At 37.2% G+C, this 21,541-nt stretch overlaps 1 protein-coding gene across 1 annotated transcript in view; it reads right to left on the bottom strand.

The window, feature by feature from the left end:
• The window catches only part of MGAT5 (mannosyl (alpha-1,6-)-glycoprotein beta-1,6-N-acetyl-glucosaminyltransferase), a gene marked incomplete at its 5' end in the record, with an annotated part of 56,547 nt that extends 35,312 nt beyond the window's left edge, over positions 1-21,235 (bottom strand). The window contains 6 exons of the mRNA XM_010017197.1: positions 2,939-3,073; positions 3,964-4,133; positions 6,332-6,493; positions 8,232-8,303; positions 19,537-19,626; positions 21,159-21,235. Of these exons, the coding sequence (XP_010015499.1) occupies positions 2,939-3,073; positions 3,964-4,133; positions 6,332-6,493; positions 8,232-8,303; positions 19,537-19,626; positions 21,159-21,235 (706 nt within the window). The remainder of the gene's footprint in view (positions 1-2,938; positions 3,074-3,963; positions 4,134-6,331; positions 6,494-8,231; positions 8,304-19,536; positions 19,627-21,158) is intronic.
• Positions 21,236-21,541: the final 306 nt, after the last annotated feature.

The following is a 21,541-nucleotide window of genomic DNA, read 5'->3' as shown; positions in this document are numbered from 1 at the left end:
GGAATGTTGCTCATTTTTTAGGATAACTGTCATGTTAATTTATTTCAAGAATAAAGCCAGTTGGATTTTTGGCATATGGGAATGAGTCATTGCTAGAGAGACTGTAGAAAAGTGGGAAAAAACCAAAAAAATCCAATTTTTATGTGCTGTATGGAGGATGAGGGTGCTAAGAAAGGCAATGTGCTGCACTCCTCACGCTATATTAAGCTACTAATTTTTTTGTTGCTTCATTGCACATAAATTGCTCTGAAATACCCAGACTTCAGAACTGAAAAACACAGCATGTCCAGGCATTCTTCTGCTTGAAAATACTGACCTCAAAAATGAGATCTGTTTTGCTAGATTCACACTATCTATGGCACCAATTATAACTCGGGTAAAGCATGTACTACAGAGAGTCACTACAGAGAGTGCTACAGATCTCAGACGTGCAAAAGACCGTTTCAGTTCAAAAATACCCACCCCTCAGAGCTGCAGGGTCATTCTTTTGAGCTAGCGGTTCTAGAAACCTGATTTGCAATTACTAAAAAAATCCCCAGGGCTCTAGTTCACTCACGAAGATTGCATACGGCACTCTTATCAAGACACTGTTCTGCAGGCACTATTCTACCACTCTACTCCAATCTGAAGTGAATAAACAAGTTTTAATTTATCTGTATTTGAGTCCGGTTTGCACAAATCAGACTGAGCCGACTTGCACATTTCTGCTGGAAAACTATATGGCACAAAGCAAAACACTTCTTTCAAGACAAAGAATTATTCCTATTGACATTAAATACAACTGAATGAGAAATTAAAGTTTGTAAAGAACGAGGGCTATAAGCCAGCTTTATTTATGATCATGTGTATTTTACTAGAATGAATGAAACAAAATCATATAATTATGCTTTTATAATGTACTTACTAGTTCTAACTTATTATTTTGATGACAAAATTTATGAGGTAACTCATGATGCTAAGAGAAAAATGATTGCAAGAGGATCCTCAAACAGGAGATAGCATGCATGAAGCTATGAATTAATTCTTCTGCTCTAATCAATCCTGTAGTCCCTGCTAGACTCTGGACCCTATTTTGTACACTGAACTTGAAAGAAAGTATCAAGTAATTAGAGAGATTTCTCTAATGAGAATTAGAGATGCAACAAGTTTGATGAAAGGTCTGAAAAACCTGAACTGTAATTAATGATCAAACCCCCTAAATTTATTTTGAATAAAAGCAAATTGAAGGAAAAACAGTATAAAAGATACTCTAGAGGTTGCCAGAGAGGGAAGGAAGCAATTTATTCTCCAGAACCATATCAGAATAAACAGTTATGGGCACTTTGGAAGAAATCAGGCCAAGAAAAAACGCTTCAAACAAAAGCTTAACAATACAAAATGGTGGCTGAGACATCTTTTGCAGTCAAAAATCTCTCAAGAAGGACAAACACATCCAATCTACTTTTCAGCAAGGCTGTGGACTAGATGAGGTCTTCCTCCATCTCAAGAAATCCAAGATTGCAGAAGAGAGGCATTAAGAATTTATTTTCTTCTTCAAAAGTCTAACAAAACCTCCTATACTACCAAAGGCATTTATTTAGAGTTAAATTTAATTCTACTCTCCTAAACCAGATAGTGTAAGTCATTACCACAGATTAGGAATTGATGAAAACCAGACTGACAACTTGAGATTTAATGATTCATGAAATAAGCAAGAAAAATTGAAGAGCTAATCTAATATTCTCAATATCATGGTGTATTTCCATATCTCCATTACAGAACATACCGAATAGGAAATTGAAAGCAAAAGGGGAGAAACATGTTAAATTTGTAAGTATGGGTTTATATTCTGACCATAATACTGTATATGATCATCTAGTGACATTTACATATGGCAGACAACCAACTGTAGCTCAGTGGAAAATGGGATTATCTTTATTAGTAGGATTCTATAAAACAGAATAACCATTAAGTCTTTTGCTTAAAAAAAAAAAAATAAAGAAAAAAGAGAGATTAAAAGTAATCTAATCAGTGACATTGACCACAGGACTCTCATTTAAAAATACGCTTAAAAGAACCAAAGCTCTAGAAAATCCTGAAGTTAAAAGAAAACAATTTTTCTGCCTGCAGTGAACACCTTTCAATACCTTCCTTCAAATAGGATTTACTGGACTTTATGGATCATGAAACACAGCTAATTCGATTGTGTGTAGAAAAATCAAAGTCAGTAATATAGATTTGGGTTTATTTCATGCTGATATGTACTGGCACAACACATGGGAGCTTGCTGATTTAGTTATTGACAAAAAGAAATGTGGTTCTAAAACTGCAGACACTAAGAAGGCTGTACAAAGTAATTTCTTGTGACCACCATCTTCCATTTCTAATGGAAAGTTGTTTATAGATTAGAGAAGCACAACTGCAGTTTATGGTTTAGACCTATCCCTGAAGACTACTCTCTGTCCAGCATCTTAAGGGATGGAACATAAAAAATTGCACTGCAGTTGTTGCCCAATACAATTAGATAAATCTCCACAATCATCAATCCAGTACAGCAACAAACATTGACAAGCAAAACATGCCTTTCGTATTCCAACTAAACAAGAAAAATCCAATGATCTCTCAGCTCATCTACTAATTTACAGAACAAAGGGGGTGTGGTGTAAAGAAAGAAGGGAAAAAAAGGCAAAAGTAATGACTCAATGAGATAATATAATTCATTAAGATTAAAAATGCTTGAATCCAAGAACCCCAAACTTTCTGGGGAGCATAAAGATGGTATTCAACAAACAGGTCCTAGCCCCTTTATTCCTAAGAATGAAAGTCAACAAAGAACCACATTTTCATTTTTAAATAAATTCAAATTTATGCAAATGTACTCACCTCAGTATTCTGATGTGTTACTCAACAAAAGCTCTTTAACAAAGCAGTTAAGAGGTCAAATAAGTGTTATACTTACTGGTAATGTACCCATGATGGACCAAGGGTTTTCTTAAACTGCGTGAGTCCCACTATATCAATGTAAATGAGTTCTACAACTTTATCCCCCTGGGTAGGGCAGCCAGATCTGTTACCTACAACCTTCTTCATAATCCTAAACAAAGAAAGAAGGAATATGGAAAAGTATTACTTTCCAAATACCTTGAACAGATGCTGTAATACTATTTATAGCAATAATTTCCCCTTTCAAAAAAGTTTTACTCTTATATTTTCCAAACCAGAAAACATGTAAGAACATTCAAATTCTAAAGATGCTCAGCATTTATTAAGAAATGTTTATACATCAGTAAAGCGCTAATTTGCACTAAAATCCCCATCTAGTTTAAACAAGAGTAATGCGGCTGTAATTTAAAAATAGTGTTCTTTGAAATTATTTTAAATAATTTCAGACTTCTATTGACAGCTTCATAGTATAAGTGCTCTCTATAAAATGATGCTGTCATGTTTGTTATAAAAAACACCAAAAGCTCCAGAAAAAGTGTATGTGCTCAAGCTTAAAACAGATGTTTTATGCCTAATGCTGAACAAGTATGTAGAGCAAGACAAAGATGAGCAAGGTAGCAATTTGAGCTAATATTAGCAATTAAGTACATCAAAAGTAATGCATTTAAAGGATCTAAACTTTTATTTTAAAATGAGATACTGCACGAAGAGTAGCAGAAACTGAAGAAAAGGACACAGAATTAGGCTAGTCTATAACATTTCCTATTGCAGCTGGTTAAAGCACCTGCAATGTCAAAGATAAGCTGCTTAGTTTGAATTTTACAACATTCATTTATGAAGTCTCAGGAGACTGAAGCCACAAAGAAACACATTATCCTTTTCATAGTACACATTCAGCTCTTAAGAATAATCTATCGTATGTTTAGTGAATTATCACTTTCATTTTGTGCTTCAAGAAATTATATACTGTTAATAGAAGCTTTAAGAGTTTACAATTCCTTTTTTGTATTCCAGTTTCAAAAGTGAAAGTAATCTCCTTACTCCTTGAGCTCTGCCAGTGAAGCTGAAATCCTGATATCATGGCCCAGTAAGTAGAGAGATGTAATTAAATCACTCCACTGGACTAATTCACCAAGTGGGCCACCGCTAAATGCATTTTCTGCAATCTTGAATCCAGATTCTTTTGTCAAGAGCCCCAGATGAACAAGAATCTGGAAAGGAAAGTCATATGTTAAGAGTTATCAACATTGAATATGCAACCATTATACCTCAACGGCATGTTTTCGTTCTATTAAATTCCAACTATGGCTAAAATATCAACCCAAAAAAATCCAACACTTCCACCCCAATGACTAAATTCTGTAATGAATCTCAATAACAATAACAATAATTATCAGAATGTTGCCGCATTGTTTTGCACAATTATCTGCCACCAGATCAGTAATTAAAACCATATTCCAGAATGGTGTTATTCACAAAATAATCTGTAATTCTGCACAGAAAGTTGTGGATCACATTATAGAATCATAGAATGGTTTAGGTTGGAAAGGACCTTAAGAACATTTAGTTTCAACCCCCCTGCCATGGGTAAGGACACCTCACACTAGGACCAGATTGGTCAGGGCCCTGCCCAACCTGGCCTTGACCTCTGCCAGGGTTGGAACATTCACAACTTCCTTGGGCACCCTGTTCCAGTGCCTCACTACCCTCACTGTAAAGAATTTCTTAGTTATATCCAACCTAAATCTCCACTATTTAAGTTTGAACCCATTATCCCTTGTCTTATCACTACAGTCCCTGATAAAAAGTCCCTCTCCAGCATCCTTGTAGGCCACCTTCAGATACTGGAAGGCTGCTATGGGGTCTCCATGCAACTGCCTCCTCTCCAGGCTGAAGAATCCTGATTTTCTTAGCTTGTTGGTGTATGGGAAGTGCTCCAGCCCCTTTATCATCCTCATGGCCCTCTTCTGGACTTGCTTCAACAGCTCCATGTCCTTCTTTTGTTGGGGATACCAGAACTGTACATAGTACTCCAAATGGGATCTTACAGAAGCAGAGTAGAGGGCAGAATCACCTCTTTCAACCTGCTGGTCACACTTCTTTTGATGCAGCCCAGGGTATGGTTGGCAACTTACTTTGAATAACCACTTATATGCTCCAGTAGTACACACTTGTGTGTGTGACAGTATAGTTAAGGATGGGACAAGCCCATAAGAGCTTGAAAAGACTGCATAATAGTAGCAGGATGCTTTCCAAACCTCTTCTCTCCATTGTCACCAGAGGAGAGTTTTCTCTGTATTTCTCTGAAATCCCTGCTTGCGTTTCTAGCAAAGCAGAGAAATTGAGCTCCAAACACTTTGCTAAATATCTGGCTGTTGAGTCTGGGTACATACAGCGGCAAGCATAAAACCCCACGAACACCATAAACCTTTGTAAAGATTTTATAAAGATATGTCAGTCTTTATAAAGAAGCAACATTCAAAAAACCATTTTATTCTAATCTCTTGCAGATCCCAGAACTGAGCTGGACATATTAAAATGAAATCATCATTATTTTTTAAAAGCAAAGAATAAGCACTAGAGCATCCCATCAAAACTGCCTGTGCAGGACAGTACTGCTTCTGTTTATTCTTGAGTTTAGTGTTCTCAGATGTTAGATTTCTTTAATAAAACAGGTTGGAGGGCTGCTTGAAACAGACGGGCTGCTCCTTGACAAAGGGTGAGTCTACTCCAGGACTACAGTAGGTGACAAATATCAGAGCTGCAACATGGACCCCAGACCTCATGCAAGGACTGAGACTCTCCAGCAAGGAGCTGCGCTGCAGCCAGCCAGGCTTAAAGAGAGGGTAAAACATGCCTGTGCATGGCCTGCTGTCTCTTAGGGCTGGCTCCATTAAGAACAAGGCAGGAAGGGAAACCCACTGTGGTGTTTACAACTTTGAGCTCTATTTAACTAGTGAAGTAATTAAACATATCCAATCTAAAGCTGTTGTCAACTTCAAGTCTACTCAAATTAAAATGAGAATTACACTGTTTAAAGTCTCCATTTTGGACAAAAAAGATGTGCAACTGTTTTGCACCATTACATAAACCACTTTGTTTTCATCAGCTTGCTGTAAATTCAGTTTTTCCTTTTAGAATCTTCTATATATTCTCTATTTTATCCAGAATTAAAGAGGCTAAAAAACTTACTTAAAGAGTAACTCATGGAAAGTGTGTGAAACTATTTGTTACAGTAAATACCCACTGTAACAGTAACTTCAAACAGCAAAATACTTCTTGAAAAGAGGCACACATAAACATGAGCCTTTTGTACATATTTGGTATTTCCACACTGCAGTTACTTCTGGAGTAAGAAGTTTAAAAGAGCCTATACAACTGCAATGGAATGAAAAATCTTTTTATTTACCTTTTTTCGTTTTCTCTTCTCCAAACTTTGTTTTTCTGCAAGTGATTTGATCGCTTCAATCCAGGTATCAGCCATTCGTCTGATGCGTAACATCATCCACCTGAATTCCTCATGTCTTGACATCATTTTGTAGAGATTATCAAAGTTGATACGAATTTCAGCCTTCAATTAAAACATTAAGAAAACCCCAAAACATTCGTTAGTCGTCAAACAGTGTACTTTCCAGAAGTGAAAAAACTTGTCAAATGTGAACTGTGCTCTACATTCCTCACTCAAAAAGACAATAGAAAAGAAAGAAAATAAGATACACTCCTAACACTAAAGTCAAGCTGAGATTTTAGTTCAAACATTTAAGACAGCTTTAAACAGACATTTCTAAATCACATAACTTACTGTTATTTTTATTACTACTATTTGGTAGCCCCAGAGTATCACAGAATGGTTTGGGTTGGAAAGGACCTTAAAGATCATCTGGTTCCAGCCATCCTTCTGCTAGATCAGGCTGCTCAAAACCTCATTTAACCTGGTCTTAAATGCATTATGTTTGTAATGTTTCACAATGTATTTATTTCTGCAATATAAGATTTTATTTTGCTCATGTTCTGGTGTCCTCAACATAAAAAGGACATGGAGCTGTTGGAGCAAGTCCAGAGGAGGGCCACGAGGATGATAAGAGGACTGGAGCACCTCCCGTATGAAGACAGGCTGAGAAAGTTGGGGCTGTTCAGCCTGGAGAAGAGAAGGCTGCGTGGAGACCTCATAGCAGCCTTCCAGTATCTGAAGGGGGCCTACAAGGATGCTGGGGAGGGACTCTTCATTAGGGACTGTAGTGGTGGGACAAGGGGTAATGGCTTCAAACTTAAACAGGGGAAGTTTAGATTAGATCTAAGGAAGAAGTTCTTTACAGTGAGGGTGGTGAGGCACTGGAATGGATTGCCCAAGAAAGTTGTGAATGCTCCATCTCTGGCAGTGTTCAAGGCCAGGCTGGACAGAGCCTTGGGCAACATGGTTTAGTGCAAGGTGTCCCTGCTCATAGCAGGAGGTTGGAACTAGATGATCTTAAGGTCCTTTGCAACCCAAACCATTCTATGATTCTATGTCCTTCAAAATGAAGTTAAAGTGTCTCTAAAACATAATATAAAATCAGAACAGTATGCTGAAGATTCAGTATGATGAGGATTTGTGTATATCTTGAATCTTCCAAAAATACCAGGAAGCTTCCTATTATACCATAAAGGTAGAAACATTACTCGATTACAAATTTTAAAGGAAATACTCCTTTTACAGCTAGGCTGATCTAAGAACAATTGGTTTTACAAAATGAGACAGCCTATATCTAAATTACGTAAGCAATGTTCATATGCAGCCCAGTGATTATCTTAAAATATCTATGTGCTACATAATTAGGCTATAGCATTTAGAAACAACCTGCATGCTGTAGAGTTTTTAAAGGAGAAAAAAAAAAGGAGTAATCAAAATGTTACTACAGAACTGAAATGTATATATACCTCTTCCATCAAGGCATTTTTATAGGTAAGGCCCAGATTCACAAATCTGTAAAAATGGGCAGTTTCACATATGGTCACTTAATAGTGGTGAACAGATTTGTTAATTTCTGGAATTTTTCTCAGTATCTCAGATACATTATTTCACAAATTTAAGCACAAAATTGTTTTGAATGAAAATCTACCACCAAGACTGCAATGTGATACAATGACTGGAGAAAATACATAATGAGCTACATACATACAGTCAAGGATGTTCCCTTCAGTTTTGAGGAGCTGAGGAATAAAAATGGTAAATTCTAGTCTTATCAGCATTTATGTGGCACAGGATTCCAGGATTTTCTGCATGAATCACAATTACTGAATTATTTCTCATATTTTAACATTATCCTTACCACTGTTTTTTCATCAGTTTCTTCATTAGGATTTTTTGCTCTCCAAGGTAAACGAGGACACCAATTTTCAACCTGTAAAACAGTCACATGAAAATAAATAATTCTGTTCTGTTCTGTTCCGTTCCACTCCATTCCAGCTGGTCTACCAAAGCCTCTCACTGCCTTTATATTACACCTTCCTATGGCTTAAATAAGGCGTCAGCTGATTAGTAAGTCACTGCAAGGTAAAACTGCTTTTTGCAATTCAATACTATTTTAACCTTGCAAATTTGCAACCAAAAGTCACATTTAGATATTCATTCATGATAATGAATACAGGAGATAAAACACTTTCAAGACAGAGGTCAGCTGCTAAATGCTCTAAATACACTTTCTCGGAGCAGTTCCTAAATGTTTTTAAAAAGCGCTAAGTTTTTTATGCCTCTAGACCTTAAAAAAACCCCCACACATTTTGGAACATATCCCATCTCCCCAGAATAGCTTTATTGAAAGGCAAAGCCTGATGAAAAACAACGATCAAAGTTCTAACTTGAAGAAACCTAGACAAAAAATTGAAAGAAGTATAAAACCCAAACCACCTGATTTGAAGGGTATAAGCAACGTATTATAACTTATGTAACAATATCAACAAGTACTAATAGTTGTAATTCTTAGAGAAACATAATCAGTGCAAATGCAGTACTTCTACTATTGTCTACTAGAAAAAAAAAATAGTACAACAGCTAGTAGTTAGGGAAGAAACAGCAAACGGATGCGAGTCACTGAAAGCTCCCTAGGGATCTTGTTTGTCCCATAGAATCTTTATTATTCATGTACCTTAAGAAATTAGACCATTTCCTTTGGGGAAGAAGGAATCTCACTCTTAGAGACAAACCCATGAAAAAAGAAACATAACTGTACTGCAAGAAGGGAGAAACGCAAAAAAATTATAGGCCAACTAAGATTCATCACTACCAATTAAGTTTACAACTCCCAAAGAATTAGAAGTTAGAATTGCTCTAATGGCTCCTCCAGTCATAGACCTGTCAAAACATAATTTTAGCTTAATCATGCTGCAGTAAGCCTGAAGCATTAAAGGTTAAAAGCTTAAGATCATACCATACAATTGCCTAGAAGACCAATCATGTGAAAATAAATTAATAAGGCATCATAACCTCATTAAAGAGAAGAAGTGTATCAAGCTCAGGTTCCTCAAACAAATTACATAAAAGTGTTAATTTGGATGCTATGACTTAATCTACTCAATGTACTTAGTAAACCAGTTGAAAACAGTGGCTTATCAACCTTGTTTGTAAACATCCGACTCTTCCGTGGTCTCCAACCCTGCGAACATACTAGAAATTATAGCAATTAACAAACCTAACTTTCTAATGCAAGCTGTGGAATCACTGGCAGAAGGTTGCAAGACCCCTATTACAAATCACTCACAGTCCCAATCTCTCTCCCCCCGCTTTTTTTTCAACAGTACAAATAATTTAGAATTATTCCTAGCATTAAACCAGATCAAAATTAAGATACCACATTTCAAGGTCTACTGTACGTGCCCCTTTTCTGACTTCATGTATTTCACATTGCACCATCAGGCATCCTAAAGGAACTGAAGATTCTGCAGAACTGACAAGGATAGTTAGCTGCATGCCTCACTGACTGAAAAACAAATACAGTTCTTTTGTGCTTTTAGAAATATTCCCTCTAGTCTAAATTAAATTACAGTCATTCCTATCACATAAACACTTAAGGAGCAGACTCAAAGTAATATCAGCATACACAGTTGGTCTAGCAATCGTTTTTCCTTATTGATATTCAGTCAATTCCTCTTTTCATTGGAAAGACCAGCTTAAGTCACCAGAGGATTTTTATACACATATTCTTCAAAATTTGGCACTTCAGGACTGAAAAATATACTGGAAAGAATGCACTGGCATTCTCTTATGGAGAGAATTCTCAAGAGCACCAAGAAAGCAAAGATGAAGCAAATGAGTCTGACACAGCATGGGAAGGGCAAAGAATTAAAAAACCTTACTAATTTAATGTACTGACACAAGGGAAAGTGGGGGTGGAGAGGCAAAATACTGACTGGCAAACTAGCCAAACTAGGATTACTTTAATAGCAAAATTCAGGTATTCTTGGGCAAAAAAGATCAGATGTATATGCCCCTAAGATGGAAAAATTATGATAGGTTAACCAGCCAAAATGCTAATACAATTTCTGCTGTTTAGAACATGAGTTAATTTTTCAGGTAATTAAAGAATCAACTGGAATTAATGAGTCATGGTTCCAAAAGAAACTGAGAGGAAAAATCAGAATATTATTAGATTGTTGGCAGAGGGCAGAACATGCAAGCACTTAACACTGAAGCTCATGCACCAGAAGACACTTTTAGATCATAGTAGATATTACCAGGTAGATAGAATCGTAGAATGGCTTGGGTTGGAAAGGACCTTAAGATCATCTGGTTCCAACCCCCCTACCATGGGCAAGGACACCTTACACTAGACCATGTCGCCCAAGGCTCTGTCCAACCTGGCCTTGAACATTGCCAGGGATGGAACATTTACCACTTCTTTGGGCAACCTGCTCCAGTGCTTTACCATCTTCACAGTAAAGATACAGACTGAAGAAAGCAGAAATGAAAAACTACAGCAGGGAAGTCTACACAAGTCGTAACATCTGTGTTTAGAGGTGCCTAGTATTCAAGAAATATCACATTTCCAACAAAAACAAGGTTTTCAGAAGGAATAGAGATATTTCACTCCATCTCCAGTTCTTCCTTCCCTGTTCAGTAAGAGCACAAGTAATCAACAGTCTACGTACACTTGGTTGAAGGGAGAGGGATTTCAACCTACGCAACTACACAAGCTACTGAAGACTTCAGAGATAGCCTTTGTAGAACTATTGGAAATGATAGCATTGACAGGCTTCTACTACAGGATTAAAAACCTGCTGAGTTGATGTTACTTACACAGGATACCTAGCAGGTTCCTAAGTTTTAGTGCAGCTTTCCCCAAAAACCACAGCAGTTGCATTTTTACATGTATTTCAAGTAAAACGATTCCAGTTAACTGTGCTTTTGCATCACATTATGTAAAATTAAAGTCTACAACAGTACAAAGCCTCAGTAAAGATTGCTTAAAACTCCTGTACAGAAATAGTGCTTAACATTTCATGTCAGAACTAAAAGGAACAGTTTGCACTAACACGAATGAGTAGCAAAATGAACTTCGCGTTCCTCAATTTAGCCCTACGTAAAATGATACACAGTAGAACAGAATACATACTACTTATGTTGCAAATAATTTAAATAACCATGCTATTGGTCTTTTTCAAGACAACCACTTTATGCTCCTTTCGTTCCTTGACTTCCCTTTCTTCCCTGCCCAGTGTACCAGTATTAAAATCAAACTGAGCACTCAAACACTTCCTGTCCAGAACATGGAATTGCTCACTTTTAAGCCTAGGAACTACTTCTAACTACAGCTCTCGGCAGGACCTACAGTTTCACGAGACCTCCAGATGATCTAGAAAGTGGGTGGGTAGGCTTTTTAGCTGGCTGGTTGGTTTTTAAAGAACCAAGTATTGCCACTTCAACTGAAAGCTTCAGGGTTTTTCATACAGAACACAAGGATGCCTATAACTAAATATGAAACTTAGGTAGGTAAGTCATTTTCCTGGTTGCCTTGTATGACCCAAACATCGCCCACAACAGTAATTCTAGTTGTGCTCATCCATTTCTGAACAAGTCTTGTAGCTGTTCTCTGATCCAGTCTATTAACCACTGCCATGGGAACTTCTTTAAAAACAAAGGTGGGTGCTACAGTTATCTGTCGTGCTTGAACACCATCTGGCAACTAAGCACCTTGCAGTTATTTACTCACTCCCTGCTCCATGCCCCAGTAGGCTGGGGAGTAGAACTGATAAAAAGTAAAACCCATGGGTTGAGATAAGAACAGTATAATAATTGAAATAAGGTGAAATATAATAATAATATTAGTATTACTATTAATAACAAAAGTAACAACAATAGTAACAATAAAAGGAAAAGAGAGAGGAATAAAAACCAAGAAACCCAAGTGATGCACAAATAAGATTGCTCGCTACCAGGTGACCAATGCCCATCGCATCCCCAAGCAGCAACCAGCCCCTCCCCGCCAACTCCCCCCATTTCTATACTGAACATGACATTCTATGGTATGGAATATCCGTTTGGCTAGTTCAGGTCAGTTGTCCTGGCTGTGTTCCCTTCTTGTGCCCCTTCTCACTTGCAGAGCATGGGAAACTGGAAAGTCCTTGATTTAGACTAAGCACTACTTAGCAACAGCTAAACCATCAGTTTGTTATTGACATTATTCTCAGACTAAAGCCAAAACACAGCACTGTACCAGCTACTAGGAAGAAAATTAGCTCTATCCCAACCAAAACCACGAAGTTATTGAAAAATGCAGGATGGTAATGAAATTTTTCCCAGCAAATATCAATGAAAACTTGGATCCATTTTCACAGACTCATTGATGCACGGTAGGTACAAGTCAAGTTTTATTTCAATGAGCATTAACTTACAACTACCGATGTGGGTGAACAAATGATAAGAAATGTCTAAAACCGCTCAGATGACTTGAGTGAAGGCATCCAATATCCTTTGTCTTACATGACAAATAAGCACCAACAATGATACAAGCTCTGTGAAAACAACCGATGCCTGGAGCTTGATTTTCTCGCCTTTATCCCACATTGCCTAAAGAAAGCCTATTAGGTTTCACTGACGCTACCAGGGATAAGACAGAGATAGGGCAAGGAATGTGAGGGGAAGAATTAAGGACTTTGTTTTGTAACACATTTTCTGGAAGCTCCTAATACAGCAAATTGAATGATGGGGAGGGAAGCCCGCTTTGGTTGATAACTCATAACAAAAAAGTTTGCAGAAAATGCAACAGCATGAAACCATAGCTTGTCCTGGGTCAGGAATATTTGTGATAGTAAATAACATGTACTATGGGAAAAAAAAACATGTGTCTGCATATATATACAGAAACGTGTATTTAGATGTGATTCATCCAATCATAAACAGGATGATATAGCATGTGCTAAGGCTGCAGTACGCAGTTACAAATCTGGTATTGTTCCATTAATACACACCTTTTCTCTGTCACTGGCAATGATGACAGAAAGGATTATGATATCACTAAAGTGAGTCTAGATGAAATCTCCATCAGAAATACACAAATACCTCAGCTTTGTGCTTGTTTCAGTACAGAATATCCACGTGCAATCAGCCCTAAGTTTGAGCAAGGTGCAGCAGTGTTCATTCGGATCCTGCTCTTTAATTTGTTTATGCATTTCTTTTGATCATTGAAGACAAAACACAGAAGTTATCTCCAAAGAAGGAACCAGGACTCCTTTTCCCCCTTTCCAGGGACAACCTTCCTCTCACTAGGTTAGTAACAGTTCTTTCTCCAGCTTAACCTCTCCATAGCAGCCAACTGTTACACAGTCACATGCATGATTTAATATGGAGGATGTGATATCAAACTACAGATTAGCAGTTAAGAAAGATTGTTGGGAAGCAGCAACTGCAGATTTAAAGACTGACCACTTTTTGGATGAGAGACGTAAATGCTAAACTATTATTCAGAACACACTATATTTATCTCTGCTGTCATATTTTGAACAAGATCAGCTGTGCCTTCTGTACCTAGTGTTGCATTCAATGCCAATCAAATGCATTAGGTAGTCTTTGATCATGCTCAAGAAATGAGGTCCACCTGAGAAGTTAAAAGTTCCCTGCTTGTTTTTAAATTACAGTAGACAGAGCCCTGTCTAGAGTACATGTAGCTAGCTCCGTAAGTTAGGTTGCATGGTACTTCAGAAGCTCAAAATTTAAGTGCTACATGATTCTAGATATTAGTGAAAAGTTGGTGTTGTGAACTGCTTTGGGGTGTGAATGACTAGGTTCTGCTTAAACTGAACTCAAGAGTTTCTAATCCCTTAATCATAGACAATCCACTCTCACAGTGATTTCATGTAGCTTACTGCTGAGTTAACACAGAAAACCCAAACCAAATAAACCTAAGAAATTTGAAGAGCATATTTTATAGGAGCTTTGCAGATATCTGTTCCAGCAACTTCCTCAGAAACACCGAAACTGAAGGGAAGTCAAGATCGCAGCACTCGACTACATTACAGAGAAAGTACTTCAAGCACACTTCTAAGAACCTGTCATGTTAAACGTGTAGCACTGGGGTAGTTGAGCATCTTCCAAACTGCATGAAAGTATACTCTGTCAGCAGCTCCCTGCATCCAAAATTTCAGGAAGTTCTTTATGCTTTTAAAGAGTCATAGTGGGATATTAATAAAGTAAAATGTGAAGGGCACTCTCTCTAAACATGTGAGATATTCTTCGTTTTGGACTCTCCCAAAGGGCAGGTGCAACACGTCTACAGAGAAACTAAAGCAACTTTCTTACCATATCAGGTGAACAGCGTTAGTGCTCAGTGTACTTCTATCTATGGTGAAGTGCTGCTGTGAAGTGTCTTATGTTAGTCCCAGAGTGGGAAAGAAAAAAACAACAGTGCTGTAATAACTGGTGAAAGAAGGTGCACGTTTAAATTTACTAGGCAGCATGAAGGCGGGCAGAGAACTCGGAATGTTTACATAGAAAATCCATTTGAGAATTTGATGTGAAAGACTGCTCCCAGGTGACTTTCTCAACTCCTCTGGAAGCTGTAATACCTATATTTTGTTTAGCATTTCCTCAATGATAGGTAGTCATTTGAAGGTGCTACAAAATCTGTGGTGTGCAGATGACTGCCTGCCTGTTTAGCAAAATGGAGGAGTGTACAGGTAACCTTGGGTTTGATTGTTTCCAAAGGCAATCTCAAACATTGGGTGTTAGGTACCCACAGTCCCAGTGACACCAGAATATGAAATTTTATATATAACCATCAATCAACAAATGGTCTCCTATCTAACTCCAGTAATGTGCATGAATTTGATTTCTCTTACGCCTTTTCCAAAAAGACAGAAAAAAGACTAATCCCACTTTAAAGTGACGGAAGTAGAAAAGGTAAGTAAACCCATATCACGCAAATCCAGGCCAATATACTAATGGACGATTTGGGGACAAAGTGCTGGCTATCAATAGTATTTCAGTTTCTTGGGGACTTACATAAGACGACTGAAGAAGTTCAAGCTGTTGCTGCTTTACAGACAACAATTACAGACAAAAATAATATTTTTGTCAATTTTCTAAGTAATGGCATAGAATTCAAAGAAGCTGGTTTAATGTTACATTACACTGAAGAAATGCAAATCATTAACTCACCTCAGTATCAGAAAACAGCTTACACAAGCAGAAGTAGTTGTGGAAAGGGGACTTCCACACAGATGTGAGCAAACTGCAGTAAACTAGCAAACCCACAAGGATTTGGGTAATCTGTATAGTTATGATTCCCAGGTGTTTTCACTAAAGTGTGCCTCAGACTACAGCTTGCCTTCTAGAAACAAACCCACAATCAAAATCACCTTCAGTTTGTATTTTTCTGCTTTATCCCTCAAAGCAAAAGAAACAGCGTAAAGAAAAATATTCCTGCAATGAAACCACAGATTCTGTTTCCATCAAGTCTGAAGGACTCAAATCAAGAATTCTCTCTAATGGAGATCCAAAGACTGTGATTTTAGTAAGATCTACCTAGCTCCAGCAGATAAACATCCATGTATTGACCTCTGGGCAGTGGTAACTTGCATTATAGCTGCTCGCTGATCTGTAAGCACAGCAGTAGTTTTGCTCCTGTGTGGCAGGCAGTCCCCTCCGAGAACGCACATGTCTAGATAAAGAAGAGGAGCAATAAGACCCCTCCACTTCCTTCTTTTTTTTTTTTTTTTTGTCCTTAACATGGGAAACTGTGTGAAAAATTCATTTGCTAGAAGATATTTTTAAAAGCTTAATTCTTCAGCTGCAAACTGACATTTTGCAGTGAAATGTATTTTTGTACTGTCTAGAAATTAATTTTCCACATTTCTCCCCAGAGGCAATGCCATCTGTGAAGATTATAACTGTGCCAGTGACATTACCGTGTTAAACAACTGTCTTTTTCATAACTAAATGCTAAGTTTATACGAAGTAACTCTTTTCAATGGGCAAGTTTCTACCACAGTTAAAAGGAAACAAGTCCTAACTATCCAGAAACTTTAGAGTTAGCTTAACTTGCTTTTCAATTTTTGCTACTTCTAATTCCTGTCTTGCTCTGTTATTCAAAAGAATGTAAGTCTGTTTTTGCTATTCAGGCCGTTTCTGTCTCCTCCAGTCTTCAAAGGTTCCAGCACAATTAGCGTTATGAGGACTGCACAGTTGCTTATCATTCACCAGGAGTGAGCCAGTGCCTGCAGCAAAACTCCAAGATGGAAGTGTGAATATTCTTGGAGATTTATCTGCAAGTTTGTACAGGGGACAGCTTTAAATAAAATATCATAAGCCTGAATGTGCTGGATTGCTTTTCACTTTCCTTCTGCTGCCACACTCGCCTTCCATTCTGCTCAAGCAGCCAAGACACAAGAGGAGAAGTGGAGAAGAGCTGTTCAGCTTGTTGTACTTGTGTTCTTGTAGGAGTGCCATCCAAAGCAAACCAGAGGAGGCAGAACTGTTAACACTTGCACTTATGCAGGCTCTTCAGAAGAGATTACTTGGGGCAGTGTGGATTTTGACTGTGCTGTTCTATTTTGCAGACACACATGGTGGAAACAAAACAGGCACAAAACAGATACCTAAAGACTGGGGTTTATTCTATGCTTTGTTTCTAAACCTTTGAATAAACTGTGGGCAAGTTACTTTGTGCCTCTGTGGTCCTGACCCATATTACATACCAAGATGTATTATTTCAGACTTCTTTGTTTACAAATTTAAAATTGTATTATAAAGAGTGCTAGCTGAGTGTAACATAATATCCTAACTGAACTGCTTCCAAAGAAAAAAGTAGACCCCAAAAGAGTATGAAAGAGCACAGGCACTTGTCACACTAGGTTGTAGAGGCAGTTTTAAGAGCAAAAGTTGACACAAGCACGATTTGGTGCATATTCTGTCTTTTCAAACTGAGGTTGTGCATAATTTGATGTATATATTGCCTTATCAAACAAAGCATGTGTACACAACCATCTTACTCCGACACTGTAACCTTAAAGTAGAAAAGAAAAATCTTATACTTAATATCCTCCCAGCACCCTAATGCATTTTAATATTTTAAATCAGCAGTTTTGACTTGAGAGCTCTGTAGGCACATTTATCATTCAGCTGTGCAACCATACTATAAACTGTCAACTCTTCATCACTGTCCACTTTGACAAATTACTCTCGCCATAGCATTTCCAAGTTATCCGTAGCAGCCAACACACCTCATAAATCCACATCGTTGTAGTGTTATTAGAATTTCATTTCATGCTTGTATTCGCAAACATTTAAGCTTTCAACCTCTGCTGCTGGGCATTAATCATAGGATTAAGAATGTCAAATTTAAACTCAAGGTTAATAACATGCTCACCCAATATTACTTTTACATTCTGTCATGGGAAAACACTTTAAAAAAGGAAAGTACAAGACTTCTTTGAAGTTCATAAACATACGCATAGACTAGTTGTCGTTTTGTTCCACCATGAAGCGAGAATTTGCCCAAAATCAGTATTACTGCTTAAAGAAAAATTTTAAATCCCTAGAACCTTGAAAAAAATCAACCATTTGGCCTGTATAAATCTGCTTCAATTTTGTGATGAGGATGAGCTGGAAAGTCAATTATGAAAAAACTAAGAGCATCAACTGAGTTTTCAAAGCTGATGATCAGAGAAGATTGTCACAGAAGATACTATGATTTAAATACAGAAATACAAAATAACAAATGCCATTTAAGAATATTAGATTCTCACATTCAGTTGACGTATCTTCATCTCTAAAATACATTTGCATTAAAAACATGAAGCACATGCTGGCTCACAGAATACTAATGCACAAATGTAACTCCACTAATGCTAAAACATAACCTTTTAGCTGAAATTCAGATCACCTTCAGATTATTTCAAAACCATATCTCAAGCTTCTATTGATAAATAGCAGGATAAATAATATAGTCATACTGTATCTTTTCCTTCCCCAGCTTCATAGCCCATAAATAAATCAATACTTGGTACTAGCATTGCACTGAGTCAAATCTGTGATTCAACCCAGCCTTTTTTATTTCTTCGGATAGATGTTTTGGATATCCATTTAACTATTACTGCTGCTTCAAGCAGTGTCCCCAAAAAGTTCATGACAGTCAACTGAGTAAATTAACAGAAACTGCTTTCATTACAACAGAGTTATTTATACAGTAGACCTATACTTTTAATCTCAGATGCAATTTAAAAACCCAGTCCCACCCCCCAATCCTGCAGAAACTACAAAATTAATACCAGCTTGCAATTCAGCAGCCATACTGGTTCCTACAGTTCTTTACAAATAGTAAGCTACTAGATATCAATACTACTTCCAAGATCAGTTGCCGTAAATTATAGAAATTTTAGTAATAAGAAATAAGAGCTCAAGTGATCAAATACACCTGATTTTCTGGCACACACACTACGAGCCAGCAATGGAGCTCATAATAATTGATTGACAAAATTCATTCTTGGAAAAAAAAAGTGTTATGCAGGAAACAGAGTCTGTACAAAAACCTACCAGGGCATGCACTTTACTCAGCTGTGCATGAAACTGGGCTTTTGGTTCCGACAGGTACCAAAAGTTGCGAATATATTTGCAACTTCATTAAAAAACGGGACTTTCACGAGGATTTTGTTTTCTCTTATAGACTCTGCAATTCATGAACAGTCTCCAAGCAGGTAGTGGCCATGGTACTTAGGCAAATGTTCTACTGTTCATTTTGTTCTACTTTCCAAATTTTACATTCCAAATGCCCCCCCATAAAATGCCTTCCACTACTACTACCTCAGGAGCTACATTGAAAGCAAGAGAAAAAGTGCGCAGAGGCAAGAATCTATGACTGAGCTTCATACTTAGGTTTAACAGGATACCCAGTGTGGACTCCCTGGAAAGTTGGTGCTTACATCACTTCAGTTATAAACATTACAATTCTCCATGCTAGAAACCCCTGGAGGACTTATGATTAATAGCAAAATAATTCATAATAATTCTGTTTTAATAGCTTTTTCCTCTTTATATTTTTTTTTCCAAAGAAAGTTATAATTTCTTTTGAGAAAAGGTTGCAAACAGTTACCAAAAATATGGAGGCATGATGATGTTCCCCTTCTAAAGATTAATAGATTACTAACCTCACTGAGGTAAATAAAAAAGGAGCATGTGGACCCATCTACACCATAACTTGCATAACAGGGATCCGATCGCCACATATCTTTCATCCACTGAAACAGAAACAAACCCACAGTCTGTTAGATTGAAGTACCACATAATAATTCTCTACTTTTTCACACTGAACTCATAAATAATGGGGAAAGCTGCAAGTGACTATATCCATCTAGATGAAAAACACAAATAGCAAAAAAGGAGTTTTATATTAATATTTTGCAGCATACTGCATCTCCGCATTCGGCTATGTTGGGAAAGTAACTACATTCCAGATATGAGCCCAGTCTATAGAAACTGGTAACCACGCAAGCAGAGACAAATATCAAAAGGAGAATATAATCAGGGTGCAGACATATGGGTGTGGCTGGAGTTGACTGCATTGTTCACCCCCTCCATATTACACTTGCTCTGGAATTTAACAGACCATTTCAGTTACTAAGGCTGAAATCTGCCTGATTCTGCCAAGAATCTGTCATTTCTGCAGAAGGAAGTTATTAATTTAAATTCATATTTTAATATTAAAATAATGTATTACACAGTCATTATGCAGCCAGTTTGTCAAGATGTATCAAAACACAGACCAGACACTTAAGACACAGTTTTGGGATTTTAAAATACTATGCCTACGAATTTTACTTAGAGAAAAAAGGCAACATAATTTCACATATATTTTGGTAGTTATTTGTTTTCACTATCAGAAATAAATTGTAATACTTGATAACGATATTTAAGTGTTCAGCAACTTTACTTTTGTCCCCTACTACTAAAACAGTATCCTTACATTGGAAATGTATCTCAGTGGAAAAAGAAAAACCTCCAAATCCTCCATTTCTGCAAGTTTGTTGTTTTCGATTTTTTTGTCTTATTTGTTGTGGGAGTGTTTATTGGTTTGGAGGGTGGGAGGAGGAAGAGGGAAGAAGTGTTTTGTTTCATTTTTTTCCTTTCTAAAGTCTAAAGTCTGATGGCTTTCAATATTTAGCTTTTCAAACCTCATTATTAGTAAAATATAGGATTTACATAGAATTAACTGTGAACCCCAAAGTTCTGGTTGCTTTAGCTTGTGATCAGAAGAAGCAGAATGCTTTTACTAGTAAAGGGGAAGGGAGGAACCCAACAGCACTGTTGGCAAAGAGGGGAAAGAAGCATAAACAAATGTTTTGCTGAAACAGAAAAAGGGCTGGACTGAGGTACACACAGAATCCAAGTCCTGGGGTAGGAGAATGCCAAATGACTCATAATGAAAAAGAAAACAGGGTTTTCTGAATAACAAGACAGCATACAAATAATAAGATCTTTTATTAAATAACATAAATATATAAATCATAACATAATAAATAACATAAATAACAATAATACGTATTTAATATAACATGGCATTTTATTCCTGTCTTAGCAGGATGCCACTTTATTTCTCTGCAGCAGTAGTATCAAAGGCCTGAGGTAAGTAATACTGTAGCCAGACTCCTAAACATTCTCTTTTTGACTCGGTTGTTCTTGTTTTACACCATTGTGTGAGCTGTGTCCTCTTGCAACACAGGTTCAGATTTAAGCAAAACACACAGAATAAGATTAAAACCAGTTCACTTACCTTTATTTTCCCTTCACAGTGAGGAAAACCATCCATAGGAGGCAATTCACACTGTTCTTGAGCTCCATTTATGAGATCTAAAGAGACACATAAACCGTAAATGAATTTCATTTTACAGTTTGGACAGGTGGCCTAACGAATCCTTCCTTTTATTTTCATGAATCCACAATCCAAACTGACTGAAGAGTCCTGCTGTGTGATATCTGCTATAACATTAAAGCTCAGTGTGCCCTTTTTGACTGCTGAAGAAAATGGTTGAATGTATTTCAATTTTGACTTGCAGTAAAGGTGCTGAATTACAAAAACTTGTCTATAAAGACTTAAAAATCAAGCTAATCCATACTAAGAATAATAAAAAGCAAAATATCTTCCTAATCAAAGTG

The sequence above is a fragment of the Nestor notabilis genome, unplaced genomic scaffold (genome assembly GCF_000696875.1).
Source record: "Nestor notabilis isolate BGI_N333 unplaced genomic scaffold, ASM69687v1 scaffold2976, whole genome shotgun sequence".
NCBI classification, from domain to species: Eukaryota; Metazoa; Chordata; class Aves; order Psittaciformes; family Psittacidae; genus Nestor; species Nestor notabilis.
The sequence above is the reverse complement of the archived record's forward strand: the minus strand, read 5'-3'. Positions and strand labels throughout refer to the sequence as shown.